Source organism: Aspergillus pseudonomiae, assembly GCF_009193645.1.
Source record: "Aspergillus pseudonomiae strain CBS 119388 unplaced genomic scaffold BDV37scaffold_9, whole genome shotgun sequence".
In the NCBI taxonomy this organism is placed as follows: domain Eukaryota; kingdom Fungi; phylum Ascomycota; class Eurotiomycetes; order Eurotiales; family Aspergillaceae; genus Aspergillus; species Aspergillus pseudonomiae.
This window is the reverse complement of record NW_022476001.1, coordinates 48,871-62,320: the sequence shown is the minus strand read 5'-3', so window position 1 is coordinate 62,320 and position 13,450 is coordinate 48,871. Positions and strand designations below refer to the sequence as shown.

The window sequence follows — 13,450 nt, the reverse complement described above, 5'->3', positions numbered from 1 at the left end:
ATGCCTGATCACATTCCTCTCGCATTCTTGTCGCCGGCCGAGGGCGCTACGATACGAATACTTATTTGTTCATTTAAATTGCCTGGGGGCAAATAGCGCTTCAAAGCGAGGTTTCAGAAGCTCAATCCCTAGCCGGGAGCCTTTGTCTCTCGTTGTTTCGCCTCGGTCAGGCGTGAGCCGTGTGTTACCAGAGTCCCATATTATAGTACAGGATTTAAGAGTAGAATAGAGGAACACTTGGATCGACTGAAAAGGATCGGTATTAACATTGTTCGTACGGGTATCTCTCATAGTTCACGGCAGCTGGGATCCAGCCGGTTCGAATTTGAATCGCCAAATCAGTCCCAATGGCGTCGGATGATGGGTCGCGCCGGGTCCCACGGCCCTGTCACCACGTTCTTGTATTTCTGCAGACTGATGAGCCACCAACTACAGCCTCCCATCGCTAACGCAGTCAGGATGCTGCCTAGCATGGAACCGACGACGGCCGCCGTCAGCCCGCCCCTTAATGTAATTCCAACTGCGCCACCAGCGGCGATCACCAACGCTAGTGTCAGGAACACATGGCCGGTCCAAGATATATGGCGCAGCTGACGCCGGAAGATAGGGAACAGCCCGAACACTTCAATGGAGAACAGCATTAAACTGAACACATGCGTCGTCGACGGCAGCCGGGACGCCAGCACGGTCGAGGCCATTACCGCTGCGTTGGTCGACAGAGAGGCCGGGAACTTCGTAGCGCCTGCGCCCTCCCCACTCCCATAGTCAAACGAGAAGATGTTGGTGATCAACAGCCAACAACTCATCGCCCAGATTGAGTCGCTAGCCGTCGATTTAGTGAGCGATTTCAGGATCGGGCTAAGCCCCAGTAATGCACCGTATATTAAAAATGCCGATTTAACGGTAGAGAGCCGCTGGCGGTTGCGCGAAGATAGTCGCGAAGTCATCGGCGCGTCGAGGGGAGGCAGAGGCGGGACGCTGCCGGCAGCAACACCATTCGTACCTCCGAAGGATGCCGCATCCTGCGTGCAGGAATCGCCCAGACCTGAGTTGCTGCTCCTTCGTCCCGGTTCTGTCTCACTGTGAGACATCGTCAACCCAAGTCCATGGACTTGGTTGTCCTTCTGGTCATTTAACCGGGTCGTGGATGGGTTCATTGAACTCGTGGTTGAGCCAGAACTAGATCCATCATCCCCTTCGGATGCGCGCTCCACCACGTGGCTCTCCCCATGTTCTCTGAACACCCACGAATCCCACAGTATCCAGCCCATAGCCGTCCCGACGCTCCCCCAGCACACAATCGACACGGGGCTCACTCGTCCCTGGACAATGCCAACAAAACAGCAAACAAAGATCGCCACCGAGCAAACATGCTGAACAATGACCGTAGAATCGGCCACGAGAGGCCAGAAGTCGTAAGGACGCACGCGCGGGTTGCGCTGGAGGTGATCGAGGAACGTCTCGGTATCGGTGTAGTTATCAGGATCTGTCCAGCGCCGTTAACAGCCATCCTAACCGGAAGTATATCCAACCCATACATGATTGCTTCACCCAGAGAAGCTTCTTCCACGCGCCCTTTCGTCTCCGGCGTCTACTGGTTCCTCGTAATTTTCGGGCCGGGACCGCGTGCGGCGGTCGCAAAGCTGCGACCGAGGCAGCAGTGCCGGCACTCCCATTCAGCCCTCGAATAGACTCATCGTAGGTTGCCGGAGCAGTTCGTGTTCTCACCAATGCAGGCGAATAGTATGCATCTTCAGGGGCAAGCCGGGTGGGATCGGGGAGCGTTCGTTGTTGTCCAGGAGGCTTTATCCCGACCGCTCGATTAGGATGGGTCTCGACGGGGACGGGCGGAGGAACGGGCGGGGGCGAGTCGGACAGAGGAGGCATCGAGCAGTGCAGAATTCATGCTTGGCGCATGGCGACGATGAGGTGGGTGATTCTTTGAACGTGTTGAGAAATATCCCAAAGTAGGTCTTCCGATTGCGTCGCCTCCACCACGTGGTCATTAGTCATCGCTTCCAGCGATCTACTAGTTAACTATGTATACAGCGAGTCACTGAACATGACAACAATCCGATAGTGAACGCTCAATTATATTCATTCTCAAAGGTACATTACTCCAATTAGTTAGTCATGACTCTATCACATGTTACAACCGGTCTTATGGACAGCAACATTGTAACCATACAATATCCAGGTCAGTGAGGCGATAGTGATAAAACATGACTGACCTCTACAATCACAAGCTCATCGCGAGTCAAGGACTTAGCTTGATCCACAAGCAGAGTAAACTCACCTTCACTACCCTCAAACACATACTGCTGTAGAGGCTGGGATTGTATTTGGCATGACAGGATCTTCACCTCGGCGTTTTTATCAAAAAGTTGGAAAAAGATCCGGGCCTTGTCGAAGAACTCCTTCCCAGTCCGGCACTCGTCCAACGGAAAGCAGCGAACTGCTCCAGATTTATACGAGAACAACTTGAAAACCACCTTGGCATCCTGAAGAGCAGGTACGCCAGGCTCGTTCAATCGGCGCCTTTTAGATACAGGTGTAGGCTCGGGCTCTTCGTCCTCTTCGTCCTCCGAAGACTCTGAAGACCCTGAAGTATCGTCTTCTTCGTCTGACTCTCCCTCTGCCGATGATGACGAAGATGATATTTCATGTGCATTGTTGGCCCTATGATCATGTGTAGCGACTGGTGGTCCTGATAGGCTCTTTCTCTGTGGCCTCCTTTGCGGTATTTGCATCTGCGACCCTCCCGGGAGACTTCTTCGTTTCTCGCTAGCTCGTGAGGTCGGGGCCTGCGTCTTGTTGTGACGCTTCTCAAGAACTTCAAATGCGGGCCACACCTCAGGCTTATAAAGAATGTCGTCTAGGTTATTCGAGAACATCCGCACGGCACAGATTGTAGGATCCCACCCATCGTGAACCCCCGACCAACCGATCAGGTAGGTACCATGTCCCGTGCCGAAAGGAAAGTAAGAAGACACGATCTTCTCAGGCCCTTCAGCAGTATGAAGCACTAGGACATTATAGGCGGTGGGCTTTATGATCGCATACGCGGAGAGGTTCACATGATTTCCCTGGCGATCGAAAGTTTTCCATTCCATCTGTTTCGCAGGCCTTTGAGTGTTACAGGGCGGCCGTTTCGTGCCTTTCTCTTTGTGCCATTTTTCTAGTATATCGGTAAGATGTTGGGGTAACGGCTGATCGGACCCAAAGATCGCTTTGGGGTTCACGACGAGGGATGTTTGCTGTTCGTTAACCGGGGATACTGTCGGCTTGCGCTCTTCTTCGGAGCTGTCCCTGTCGAGGGGAGCCTCTCGCCTTGAACTAGAAGAAATGAGCTTAAAGAGGTAGAATAAGCGGGACGGAATGCTGCATACCGATTCAACATATTGATCTTGTTTAGCCCCGTCGCCGAACCAAAACGACGCGCACGAAAGAATAACCGCCGACTGTGAACGGAAGAGAGGATAGCACGGCCAATTATTAATTGTTGGATGATAAGTTCAACCACAACTGAGCGTGTTGCAATGGTTGATAAGCAGTCTTCCGCTTCGGTCGATACATCGGCAACTTGGTACTGACAACGCGTAAATATGGGGATCCGCGTTTGTCAGTTCCAATAAGCTAAAGATAGGTAAGCTTATCCCGGGTCATACTCCATTCCGATTGGCTGGTTCTTTGACCCGCTGGGACTAGTCGGTTAGCCCCGGCCGAATATACAGGTACCTAGGTACCTCCAAGTAGGTGGTAGTAGTAGTAGTGTCGCCCTGGGTGTATGCATAATGTGAGATCCTTCAATTCCATCCCATTGAACAAAACCGAGCTGTCGCACAGTGTAACACCAACAGTTCCTGGATAGCAAACAGAAGTCTCTCCTGTGTAAATATGATCTACGACAGATAAGCCGAACGTTTCAATATTCGGTTGCGTCGCTGCAGTTCATCGATAATTCTTGTCAAGCATTTGTATAGCGGCAATAAACCTATCATCGGAAATTTGGCACAAAATTCCTTGTCAACCAGAGGGGATCAAATTAATAGATCAAACTAGAAATGAAGAAACAAAGAACACCGAAAAACGGAGAAACACCTCCGGCTTTAGATGGATGATGCTCGTAGTAACCAAGACGAGTGAGAAGGTATTCAAAATATTATTGTACAAATGTAAATCGGTCATTGCAACGTCGCACTGCATAATGTCCCGAAATATTGGCGTGGTGTATTTGCAGGATATATATTCTTTTGTCTAACATGCACGGGGAACTAAAAGTGGGTATCAGAAGCCCAAGAGATCGGAAGAAGGGCGGATAAACCAAACAACGAAGAAAGTCATGCAAGCTTCCAGTCGCTCTGGAAGGCGGTTCTTGAACTCGTCAACTAGAGCTACTCTTGAGCTCCTGGGGCACGGCGCCGCCGTCGAGGCTATTCCTGCGACCCCAGTTGGCTGGCTGTCTGCGTAGGAAGGCCCCGACGGCGCCAATGTAGCCTTCGTGGCGCAGGAAGTAGGCCTGCTTTTCGCCCTTGGACCAGAAACGGATGGCATAGGATAATGTGTTCATGGTTTGCCGGTGGCCTCGGATGAATGATCCACCGAAGTAGATGTGCTTCACTTGGTGCTTCTCAGACTGAAGATATGCAATTTGTCCAATGTTGTTACTATATCACGTTAGCTCAACAGAACCACAGTGAGGACGGGAGTCCAGGCTTACCTAATGGCATAAAGAAGACTTCGGCTCATATCCTCAGGCTTAAATGTAACTTCACCATTGGTTTGCCCATCTTCACCGTGGGGTTTGTCTTCTCCGTCTTCTTCCTGCACTTCATTCTTCAATCGAAAGACTTTGCCGAAGGTGCTAGCAATAGCAGTGCTCTTCAGACCAATCCGGCTGTAGTCCATGCCGTAAATATCGCCAACTAGCATGTCTACCCCACTATTGTCACCGGTATCCGCCATCGCTAGCATATCGTCGAAGGTTCGAGCACCAGTCAGGAGCGACATGATGCCCCAGAAGGTACCGCCACCCAAATGGGTACCCCCCACACGCTGGTATTGCCTAGGGCCTGACACTTTGATCATCGATACACCGGAACCGATGTTGACTAATAAATACGGGTAAACGTCCGGTCGGGCCTCGGCAAATTGCATTGGGTCGGTTTCGCTGTAGGTAAAAACTTCGTTCGGTATTTCGGTGATAAAGAAATCGAGTCCTGCGGTAAAATCAGTCAGCATGCCCCAAGGGAAGCACAGTGGGTGTGTATGTTCGGTACTCGCGGACGTACCAGTAATAAGGCATTCCATCTCATCCTCGCGGATGATATTCACCTTCAATGTTTCCTTCAGCTTGTCGTAATACTTGAAGGCACCGCCTCCGGTTGCCACAACACATAACTCATCGCTGGAAGGCCCGTGGGCTTTCTGGTATTCTTCTTTCAATTGCTTTATGAATTCGATGCAAAGATCTATGCGATGAGTGTCGAAATTGATAAAGTTCAATCGGCCGCCATTGTCCACGGAGTCCAGCTCTCGTGTAAAATAAATCAATTTCGCAAGAGAACCGCCGATCTAGAAAGATCCAACCGCTAAAGTCAGTTGCGCTGGTCACAATCTAGTGATGCGATCGGAACTGCAGTTCGATTGCGGGGGGGAACAGATTATGCGGGGGGCGGGTAAAAAAAAAGGAACAAGAAAAAAGAGAAACCGGGTCACTCACGTCGACAGCAACATGGCTCACCACTCCAGTATGATGGGGTAGCCGGATATCATGGCCTTCGTAGTGCACACCATCCAATCTCACGGGGCTCTTGGATCGCGGATCTTCGTCGACAATGAAAGCACCCTTGACATTAATTTTCACAGCACCGGGGTTGGTGATAGCCTTTTCTAGCCGGGTGGCGCGCGAAGAAGGATTGTGGTTTGTGGACGACATGGTGTATCAATGATATGCAAAAATGGAGAGAAGGGGGAGGCGGCAAGAAATAAGCAGCTTGAAGGTCACATCCAGAACCGAGGAATGAATGGGTGAACCGCGGTGGTTCAGGGTGACATCTCGGAGTAATGGGATTGCCGTGCTCTTCCCTACGGCGTATATCTCCTTCTGCCCGCTTCCGCTGAGATCGGAAGTGGAACCAAGATTGCCTTCAGTGTTCACTTTACCCGGAGTATGCACGGAGTACATGCGCTATAGCGATTGTAAATAATGTTCAGGTGGTGATTTAGTAGTATCTGAATGGGAACATCTCACGGTCCAGAGTCTTCCGGATGATGTCGTCCATTCATGGTCATCATCCTGAGGCATTCATCGTTTCTCATCGCCACCCAAATCGGTACTAGTAAGCAGAATAGTCGATAGCAATACAACCTTATTTAGAAGCTGTTACCCGTTTATGCGCAGGAGCCAATAGCTGAAATAAGCTTGTCTGATTCTTCTACTTCTCTCTCTCTCTCCTTTTTTTTGTTTTTTTTTTTTTTTGTCCTCCCTATTATTCTGTTTCCCCCCCTGTTTAATGGGGAATCTCTTGTTAATCTCGTGGAGTGCAAAGTTATCACTAGTGAATAGTTTCCTTCAGGGCCCATGAATGGGCTGTTACGCCCGGGGCTTTGTCGTCAAATCTGTGACCAGTTAGCGGACCACGTTTCGAGGGTTACTAACCTGAAGTCATTCCTTGACTTCCGTCGTTGTCGGGTTGCGGTCTTGGTAGGACGGGAGTCACTCCGGGACTGCCGTCGATACAAGACTGCCGTCGATACTAGACTTAAGTCCAAAGGGCCAGGCCTATTAAGTACATATACTCAATAGTTAGAAGAGTGCGAACGAGTTAAGACTAGTTATACTACTAAAGGTATCTCTATAGTAATAATTTAGATTGATCACGAAGAACTAAACTTAAGTACATGAATGAGTATCTTTATATATCTTTCCTTGTCATATTCTTGCTACAACTTCTCGTATCAGTGATACACTGTATCTTGTCGGTGCTACGAGCTCGTCGTGTCGCTAATACGTTGTACCGTGTTACTACTACAATATACGTAACTTTGTTATAGTAGCTGGTATCGATATTCATAGCCTTTCCCGAATAACTACTAGATAAACGATTTGTTGGGTGCCTTCCGCTCAGGAATCGGCTATCGTCATCCTATCGTTATTCTACCTTGTGTGTCCGCCTTCGATAAGGTGCGCTAGACAAGGGTCTGTAACAGTGCCGCAGTCTAATAAGAAGGATAAGATCTATTCACGACTGGTCAGTAAAATAAATAAAAGAGATATATTATAGATCTTTGTCTAGTGTATCTTATCGAAGGCGGGCATATAAAGCAGAATATTATAGGATGACGATAGCTGATTACGGGATGGCTAGTACTCGAAGGATTATTCCTTTATATTATTAACCTATGGAGGCCAGGAAAGCTGATGCCGGCGCCATCACGTAATACCTACTCCGGAGCCTACCCCAATGGGAATATACCGGGAGTATACGGCACTACGAGCTACGATTAGATATACTCCATCCCCTACCCCCGAGGGAGTTACGATGGTAGTAGATAGCTAGGGATATATGAGGACATCTACTCATATACTTAGTGTAGTTCTTCGTGATCAATCTATATTATTACTATAGAGTTACCTTTAGTAGCAAGACCAGTCTCAACTCGTTTATACTCTTTCTACTATTGAGTATACGTATTCAATAGGCCTGGCCCTTTGGACTCGAGTCTAGTATCAACGGCAGTCTTGGCCGACGGTAGCCCAACAGCGACTCCCGTCCTACCAAGACCGCAACCCATTGACGACGGTGGTCAAAGAACGACTTCATTATTCTTCTCCGGAATAATAAAATACTTCAAAAATGACATCCATTGCAAAATTTTGTCGAGAATAGTAGGGATCTAAGAGTAACTATTCAAGAAGGCTGTAGATTGCGGGGTTACCTTAACCAGGCCGCAAATGTATATATGTATAAAGTATACAAGCGAAAGGATATTCATAATAACAAATTGACAAGGGTGATTATGAAAGTACTACCCAGTGATAACTGTCTACGTTGCAGTTTCAGCGTAGGTCAGCCCCACCACTGTGGATGAGTGTCGCAGCGAAACGATGTTGGGATGGATAGATCTAAAGTACGAGAGGAAGGACGTCACTTTTCAGAGATGGGTCGGGCATTTCTAGTGAGGACATAGTGGTCCACTTTATATTTGGCTCGAGGTGTGTGGGTATTCTACGTAACATTGGCCACCATTACCAGGGGTGCCAGGGTGTTAAGTATGATAAGAATAGCATACGCCCTCACAATATCTACTTTACAATCCTTTCTACAGTAAAGCATATCTCATCCATTGAATTGTATACACAATGTCTGACCGCAAGGTACGTTAAATCTAGGATAGCAACTAGCCATTCGAAGTGGGATAGCCAGGCTACTAATAATTATGCAGAAAATCCATTACTCATAAAATAGCGCAGAATCCTTCCACCAACATCGTGAGAAGGTGGACGACTGAGTATTACCCCTTTGGCGAGACTTACAATAACTAATATACATATCTAGAATAATCCGGAAAGATACAGGACATGGATTCTGGGTCCATACTAAATCATATCCACCTTTGGGCTTCCCTCCGTAAGTACTACTAGTATCGTCAACCTTTCGAAGTGTGTTATATACTCTGGCTGACTCCCTATATATCTTAGGCCCTAACCCCGGACGCAGTTCAAAAGCTCAAAGATTTACAAGGCCTAGTTATCGGTGAGATGCAGGATGATGAATAAATTTGGTGGAGTCATAGACCATGGCTGTCTCATCGCCATGTGGGAATAGAATATTCTTATCTTTAGCTATACTTAGTATTTAGGCTACGGATCACTATGTGAAAAGACTTAGGTTTTCATTTACTATCAGTCTTATATCTGTAGTTATAACTCTAGCCAATGCCAAAGATCGCGCCGTAATTGGAGCGTTGTAGAACGGTTTATGTTATAGACCCTTGACTAGTGCGCCTATATATCGAACGCGGAAAAACGTATCAAAATTCAGAGGACAGAGCAAGAAGGTACTTCAACCCACCAAAATTGGACTCTAGTACAAATACGGTAACTACGATGGAAATCTCATTACGTATATCTTGAAAGCCAGGTTTCTTAGGCACTAGCAGCTAGGAACCACCGTGTGACATGGTATGTAGATGGGATATGACCTGGACTATGGTATATGAGATAGTGTAGAGCCATAAGATATAAAAGAGCACACTCATGTATGTATATACTGAGTTCAACCCCTCGCGATCCACAGTCTCCACTTCGGCTAGCGTACAGTATATCGATAAATCAGGATGTAATAAAAAGATCAGATTCAGACCCACAGGCTGGTCTCCGATAGCATCGCACCATTTCAGGTATCCAAATTTTACTGTACCCAACATTTATCAAATACATCCCACATATTGCCGGGAAAGAGCGATTCTGTCTTGAATCTTCTATGCTATATATTTTCTGGCTTGTTGAGTAATTTAGGCAATAAGTTCAAGTTCAGGAATGACAATATGGCAGACTCGAGCGGATTGATTAATTGTTGACTTTCCCATATTTTCTAGGGACGTCACTTAGTTTGACTGGTTTGCATAGAAATCTTCCAGGCTGGAAGTTCCAGCCACGATGAACCTTTCATACGAGGTGTGTACATGTATTATAGGTAACGGCGGTACTTTACGTGTATATAACTATACAATGATCTACTGAGGAATATAATTGTTCCGCAGATTATCTAGAAATAGCTCAGCTTCTCTTGGCATAGGGTTAGAGAAACAATTAAAGATTAGAAGACCTCGGCGCCGGTTTGAATTTTAGTATAAGAGAATAAAATACAGATAGACTCTGCCGTGCTATAAAAGTAGCTCAGTGGAAGTGGCGGTTTGGTGGTTGGTCACGTTAAGTTTAATTAACGTAGTTGATACACGAGCTGCGCAGCTCTGTATTCCATACAAATTGACCTTTATTTAATACTTTATATCTCAACAACCAAAGATAGTAAGAATACAGGATTTAATATATAATATAATATATATTTAATAAATCTAGAAATAATTTTTTTAATTTTTTAATTTTTTTCTTTTTATACTATAAATAAAAAATACCAAAAATACCACTGTAATGTCTAATATCAGAGATATTCTTATATATATAGACTTTTTTTCTTAATTACATATAAAGATCAAGTACTACCCTATACTATATTGAATTTTTAGACTATTATAGCTGCTGGTTGTTGAGATATAAAGTATTAAAAAAAGGTCAATTTGTATGGAATACAGAGCTGCGCAGCTCGATTGTGTGCGCAGCTCGTGTATCAACTACGTTACTAGTAGTTAGATAGTTTAGTCATTCCTTGTGGCATTCCGGTCACCCCAATAGGACAGGCATCTATCGCTTCCCACAAAATCTTAGTCGCTTGAAACCTGCCTCGGGCGTAGCCTTCGCTCAAGCTCTTTACCCGATTACACCGGATTGGGCATATGCCGCTCCAACATTTTAACTTAGGTTTGGCTATGGAGAACGTCATATTTCGGACAAGCAATTGGGTAGACTTGTAAGGTTCATAAGCTTTACAGAAATCTCGTCCAAAACCGAACGCAACCTCAGATCAGTCAATGACATGAAAGACTACACAGCTCGTTCTGTCTCTTCTATCCAAATGTAACACTCACCGTCATAGATAGCGGTACAACAAGGTAGCATTCGCAGGTGATCTGCGTAGTCGCCTAGTCTATCATCGCTGCTAACAGTCGAAGGAATCTATCTCTGTCCGATCTATGACATTTACTTTGGCAAGTCTTGAGCTACAGAGCCCCTCCGCATAGCACACATAGCATATGAGAATGGGCCTATACGGATGAAGAGGGACGTCATCTATTGAGATGCAGCCAGAACGGTTGCAATCCCCAAGTAGGGAGGCAGCAATTTGTACAGTTACATGCTGGCTCATGGAAAACCAGGACGTAATGTACGCATAATCTGATATTCCTTGCTTTCTCGAACCATCTACTGTCAGCCCAGATTGAGATATAAAGAACATCTGAGCGTCGCTTTAATCTCGCTATTGCTTGCAATCCTCACCGAGTACTGAATATCTACAAAAGCAATCTACAACGCGCATTCCTATTTGTATTATTATATTGTCAAACAGGCCTCAACCAATATCTAAACTATCGCCTACAATATCCCTAGTTCCAGCATCAAGTACCACAAAAGGCAGCCATCATGAAAACAGCCGACTTCGAATTCAGCCTCGACCCCAAGGTCATGCCACACGATCCTGTCGAACTCCGCGGCGGAGCTCGTGACAGCGGAAGAATGGTTGTCCTAGATCGCTCCCTCTCAAGAATTGAGCATACGAAGTTCTCCAACATAGCAGATCACTTCCACCCAGGAGACCTTCTCGTGCTGAACGACAGCTACATACTCTCGAACACGTTGTGGTTCCAGTACGGCAAAAGCTCCCTTCAGGTAACTGTTTATGGCCATGAGCCAGACAGCACAACTATTGTCAAACTCCAGGCTTCCGAGCAACTTGAATTATTCGAGCCAGGCCGGACCATGGTATCTCTAAATAATGACCAGCTTAGCTGCTCTCTCCTCGAACGCCAATCAGACGGGCTCTGGAAGGCTCAGTTTAACCCTCCTGAGCTGCTGCTTCAAGTGCTCGACCAGTACGGAGCGCGGGTAGACGAGACAATTCACCTCAACCCAGCATATTGGAAAGAAACCCCAGAAGCCTACCGCTCTGTGTATGCAAAAACACCAGGTTCATTGGATATTCCTTCCGCCGGCCTCCATTTTTCTCGTGAACTCCTGGCTCACATCTCTGCCAAGGGTGTCGAGATTGCCTACATTACATTGCATGTTGGGGTGACTGAGACACTGGCCATTCGGCATATTAGCGCAGAGGAGATTGAGAACCACAAGGTGGGGTCTGAGTACTTTGACGTTAGCCAGAGAACCGCAGCACAGTTGAATCGTGCGCGCGCCGAAGGCCGTCGTGTCATTGCGGTCGGAACAACCGTGATGCGGACGCTTGAGACGATTACACATGACATGGGGCGCAAAGCTGCTATCAAGCCACAGGAGGGATGGACAGATCTCTATATTTACCCAGGATTCAAATTCAATGCTGTCGATGTGCTGCTAACCAACTTACATCGACCGCGGTCTAGTCACATTGTGCTTACCGCCGCTTTTGCCGGAACAGATTTGGTTATGCGTAGCTACGATGAGATATCTAAGATGGGATGTTACGAATTTGATATGTTCGGGGACTGTATGCTTATTATGTAAGGGAGGGATACAACAGCCGCTCAAACTGTCAAGTTATAGGCTAGGTGGAATGTTTATAGGATCTTGATTTGCGTGCTTTATGGCCAAAAGCATGTTAATTGTAATCTGCGGATTGACATGTCTTTATTCTATTCAAACACATTGCATGCTACGATTTCCAGAAAGAGTCCAGCTTGGTGCCTCACAACTGATAATTAAACCTTGGATGAACTGATCTCTAACTGCACTGTGCGGCTATTGCGGGGAGGTCCGTCCACTCTACATTAATATATGATGGAGGATACATCCGCCGTCATTCAGTGATGCAACTTAGATAGCAATAACTGGAATCAGCGCCATGTTCGGCAGACTAGTGGAGGCCAATTGGACGTAAGGAAAAGTTGCAGGAAATTGATTTACACTTCTGTAATCCAAAACGAAAGAGAGCCAAACTAATGATAATAATAATATAAGGAAGATTTGACATAAGAGGCTAACGCCGCTCAGCAAGCTTGCCTGTCACCGAACATTGTAAGGTAGCAGAATAGGGTACGTAATCCCTTTCAAGCTTCGCCTTCTAGTAATGGTTGGCGTTTCCTAGTGAATATGTTTCATTCTCCCACTGATTGGGGTGGGGCCGGAAACGCGTAATAGTCTTGGTGCAAACCACAGAAGCATGTTGAAGTATTACACCGTACAATAGGTTTTTCGGCCTACGCAAAAGCTCATAAGCGACCAGCAATGTGATGGGTATATCCCGAGGCTTTGGATGAATCCCTAGTGACAATTGTTCGGCATTTTCTTATATCGCAGGTATATGCTTCTGGCAATTCCATTCCATGCAGATTCTCGGTGAGGTGGATTTTGGGCCTGTTGGGTCAACTGCGAAGTGATGTATAGACTGGTTCTGCATGGCACCGTAGCACTCTAGGATCTCGGCTTGAACATAGGGCCGTCTTGTAGACCTAGCACCCAAATAAAGTCCAGAGTTCATATTAACAAAAACGCCGGGGTAGACTATGACTGAAAGAACGCATTGGGACATGAGGGGTTTGCGCAAGGAAAGATTGCTCAGGGCCCACATTTGAAACTATAGCTCAACTCCAAAAGTCGCATGCTATTAATCTGATG

General features: G+C 46.7%; 4 protein-coding genes across 4 annotated transcripts; 1 reads left to right on the top strand and 3 right to left on the bottom strand.

Annotated features, from left to right (window-relative positions):
- Positions 1 to 46: 46 nt before the first annotated feature.
- pigc (phosphatidylinositol N-acetylglucosaminyltransferase) lies at positions 47 to 2,006 on the bottom strand. Its single transcript, XM_032080188.1, has 2 exons — positions 1,539 to 2,006; positions 47 to 1,486 (listed from the first exon to the last, which is right to left on the bottom strand). Exons 1-2 carry the CDS (start codon positions 1,885 to 1,887, stop codon positions 339 to 341), a joined length of 1,497 nt encoding a protein of 498 aa, XP_031945041.1. The 5' UTR covers positions 1,888 to 2,006; the 3' UTR covers positions 47 to 338.
- Positions 2,007 to 2,074: 68 nt separating this feature from the next.
- On the bottom strand, positions 2,075 to 3,622 carry BDV37DRAFT_239997 (uncharacterized protein). The gene is made up of 2 exons (XM_032081025.1): positions 3,390 to 3,622; positions 2,075 to 3,336 (listed from the first exon to the last, which is right to left on the bottom strand). The coding sequence occupies exons 1-2, from the start codon at positions 3,398 to 3,400 to the stop codon at positions 2,199 to 2,201; spliced, it is 1,149 nt and encodes a 382-aa protein (XP_031945040.1). The 5' UTR covers positions 3,401 to 3,622; the 3' UTR covers positions 2,075 to 2,198.
- Positions 3,623 to 4,025: 403 nt separating this feature from the next.
- On the bottom strand, positions 4,026 to 6,313 carry BDV37DRAFT_239996 (pantothenate kinase). Its single transcript, XM_032081024.1, has 4 exons — positions 5,723 to 6,313; positions 5,292 to 5,574; positions 4,721 to 5,219; positions 4,026 to 4,667 (listed from the first exon to the last, which is right to left on the bottom strand). The coding sequence occupies exons 1-4, from the start codon at positions 5,936 to 5,938 to the stop codon at positions 4,385 to 4,387; spliced, it is 1,281 nt and encodes a 426-aa protein (XP_031945039.1). The 5' UTR covers positions 5,939 to 6,313; the 3' UTR covers positions 4,026 to 4,384.
- A 4,953-nt stretch (positions 6,314 to 11,266) lies between these two features.
- On the top strand, positions 11,267 to 12,384 carry BDV37DRAFT_297361 (S-adenosylmethionine:tRNA ribosyltransferase-isomerase; the record flags this gene model as incomplete). The annotated part of the gene is made up of 1 exon (XM_032090309.1): positions 11,267 to 12,384. The coding sequence occupies one exon, from the start codon at positions 11,267 to 11,269 to the stop codon at positions 12,338 to 12,340; it is 1,074 nt and encodes a 357-aa protein (XP_031945038.1). The 3' UTR covers positions 12,341 to 12,384.
- Positions 12,385 to 13,450: the final 1,066 nt, after the last annotated feature.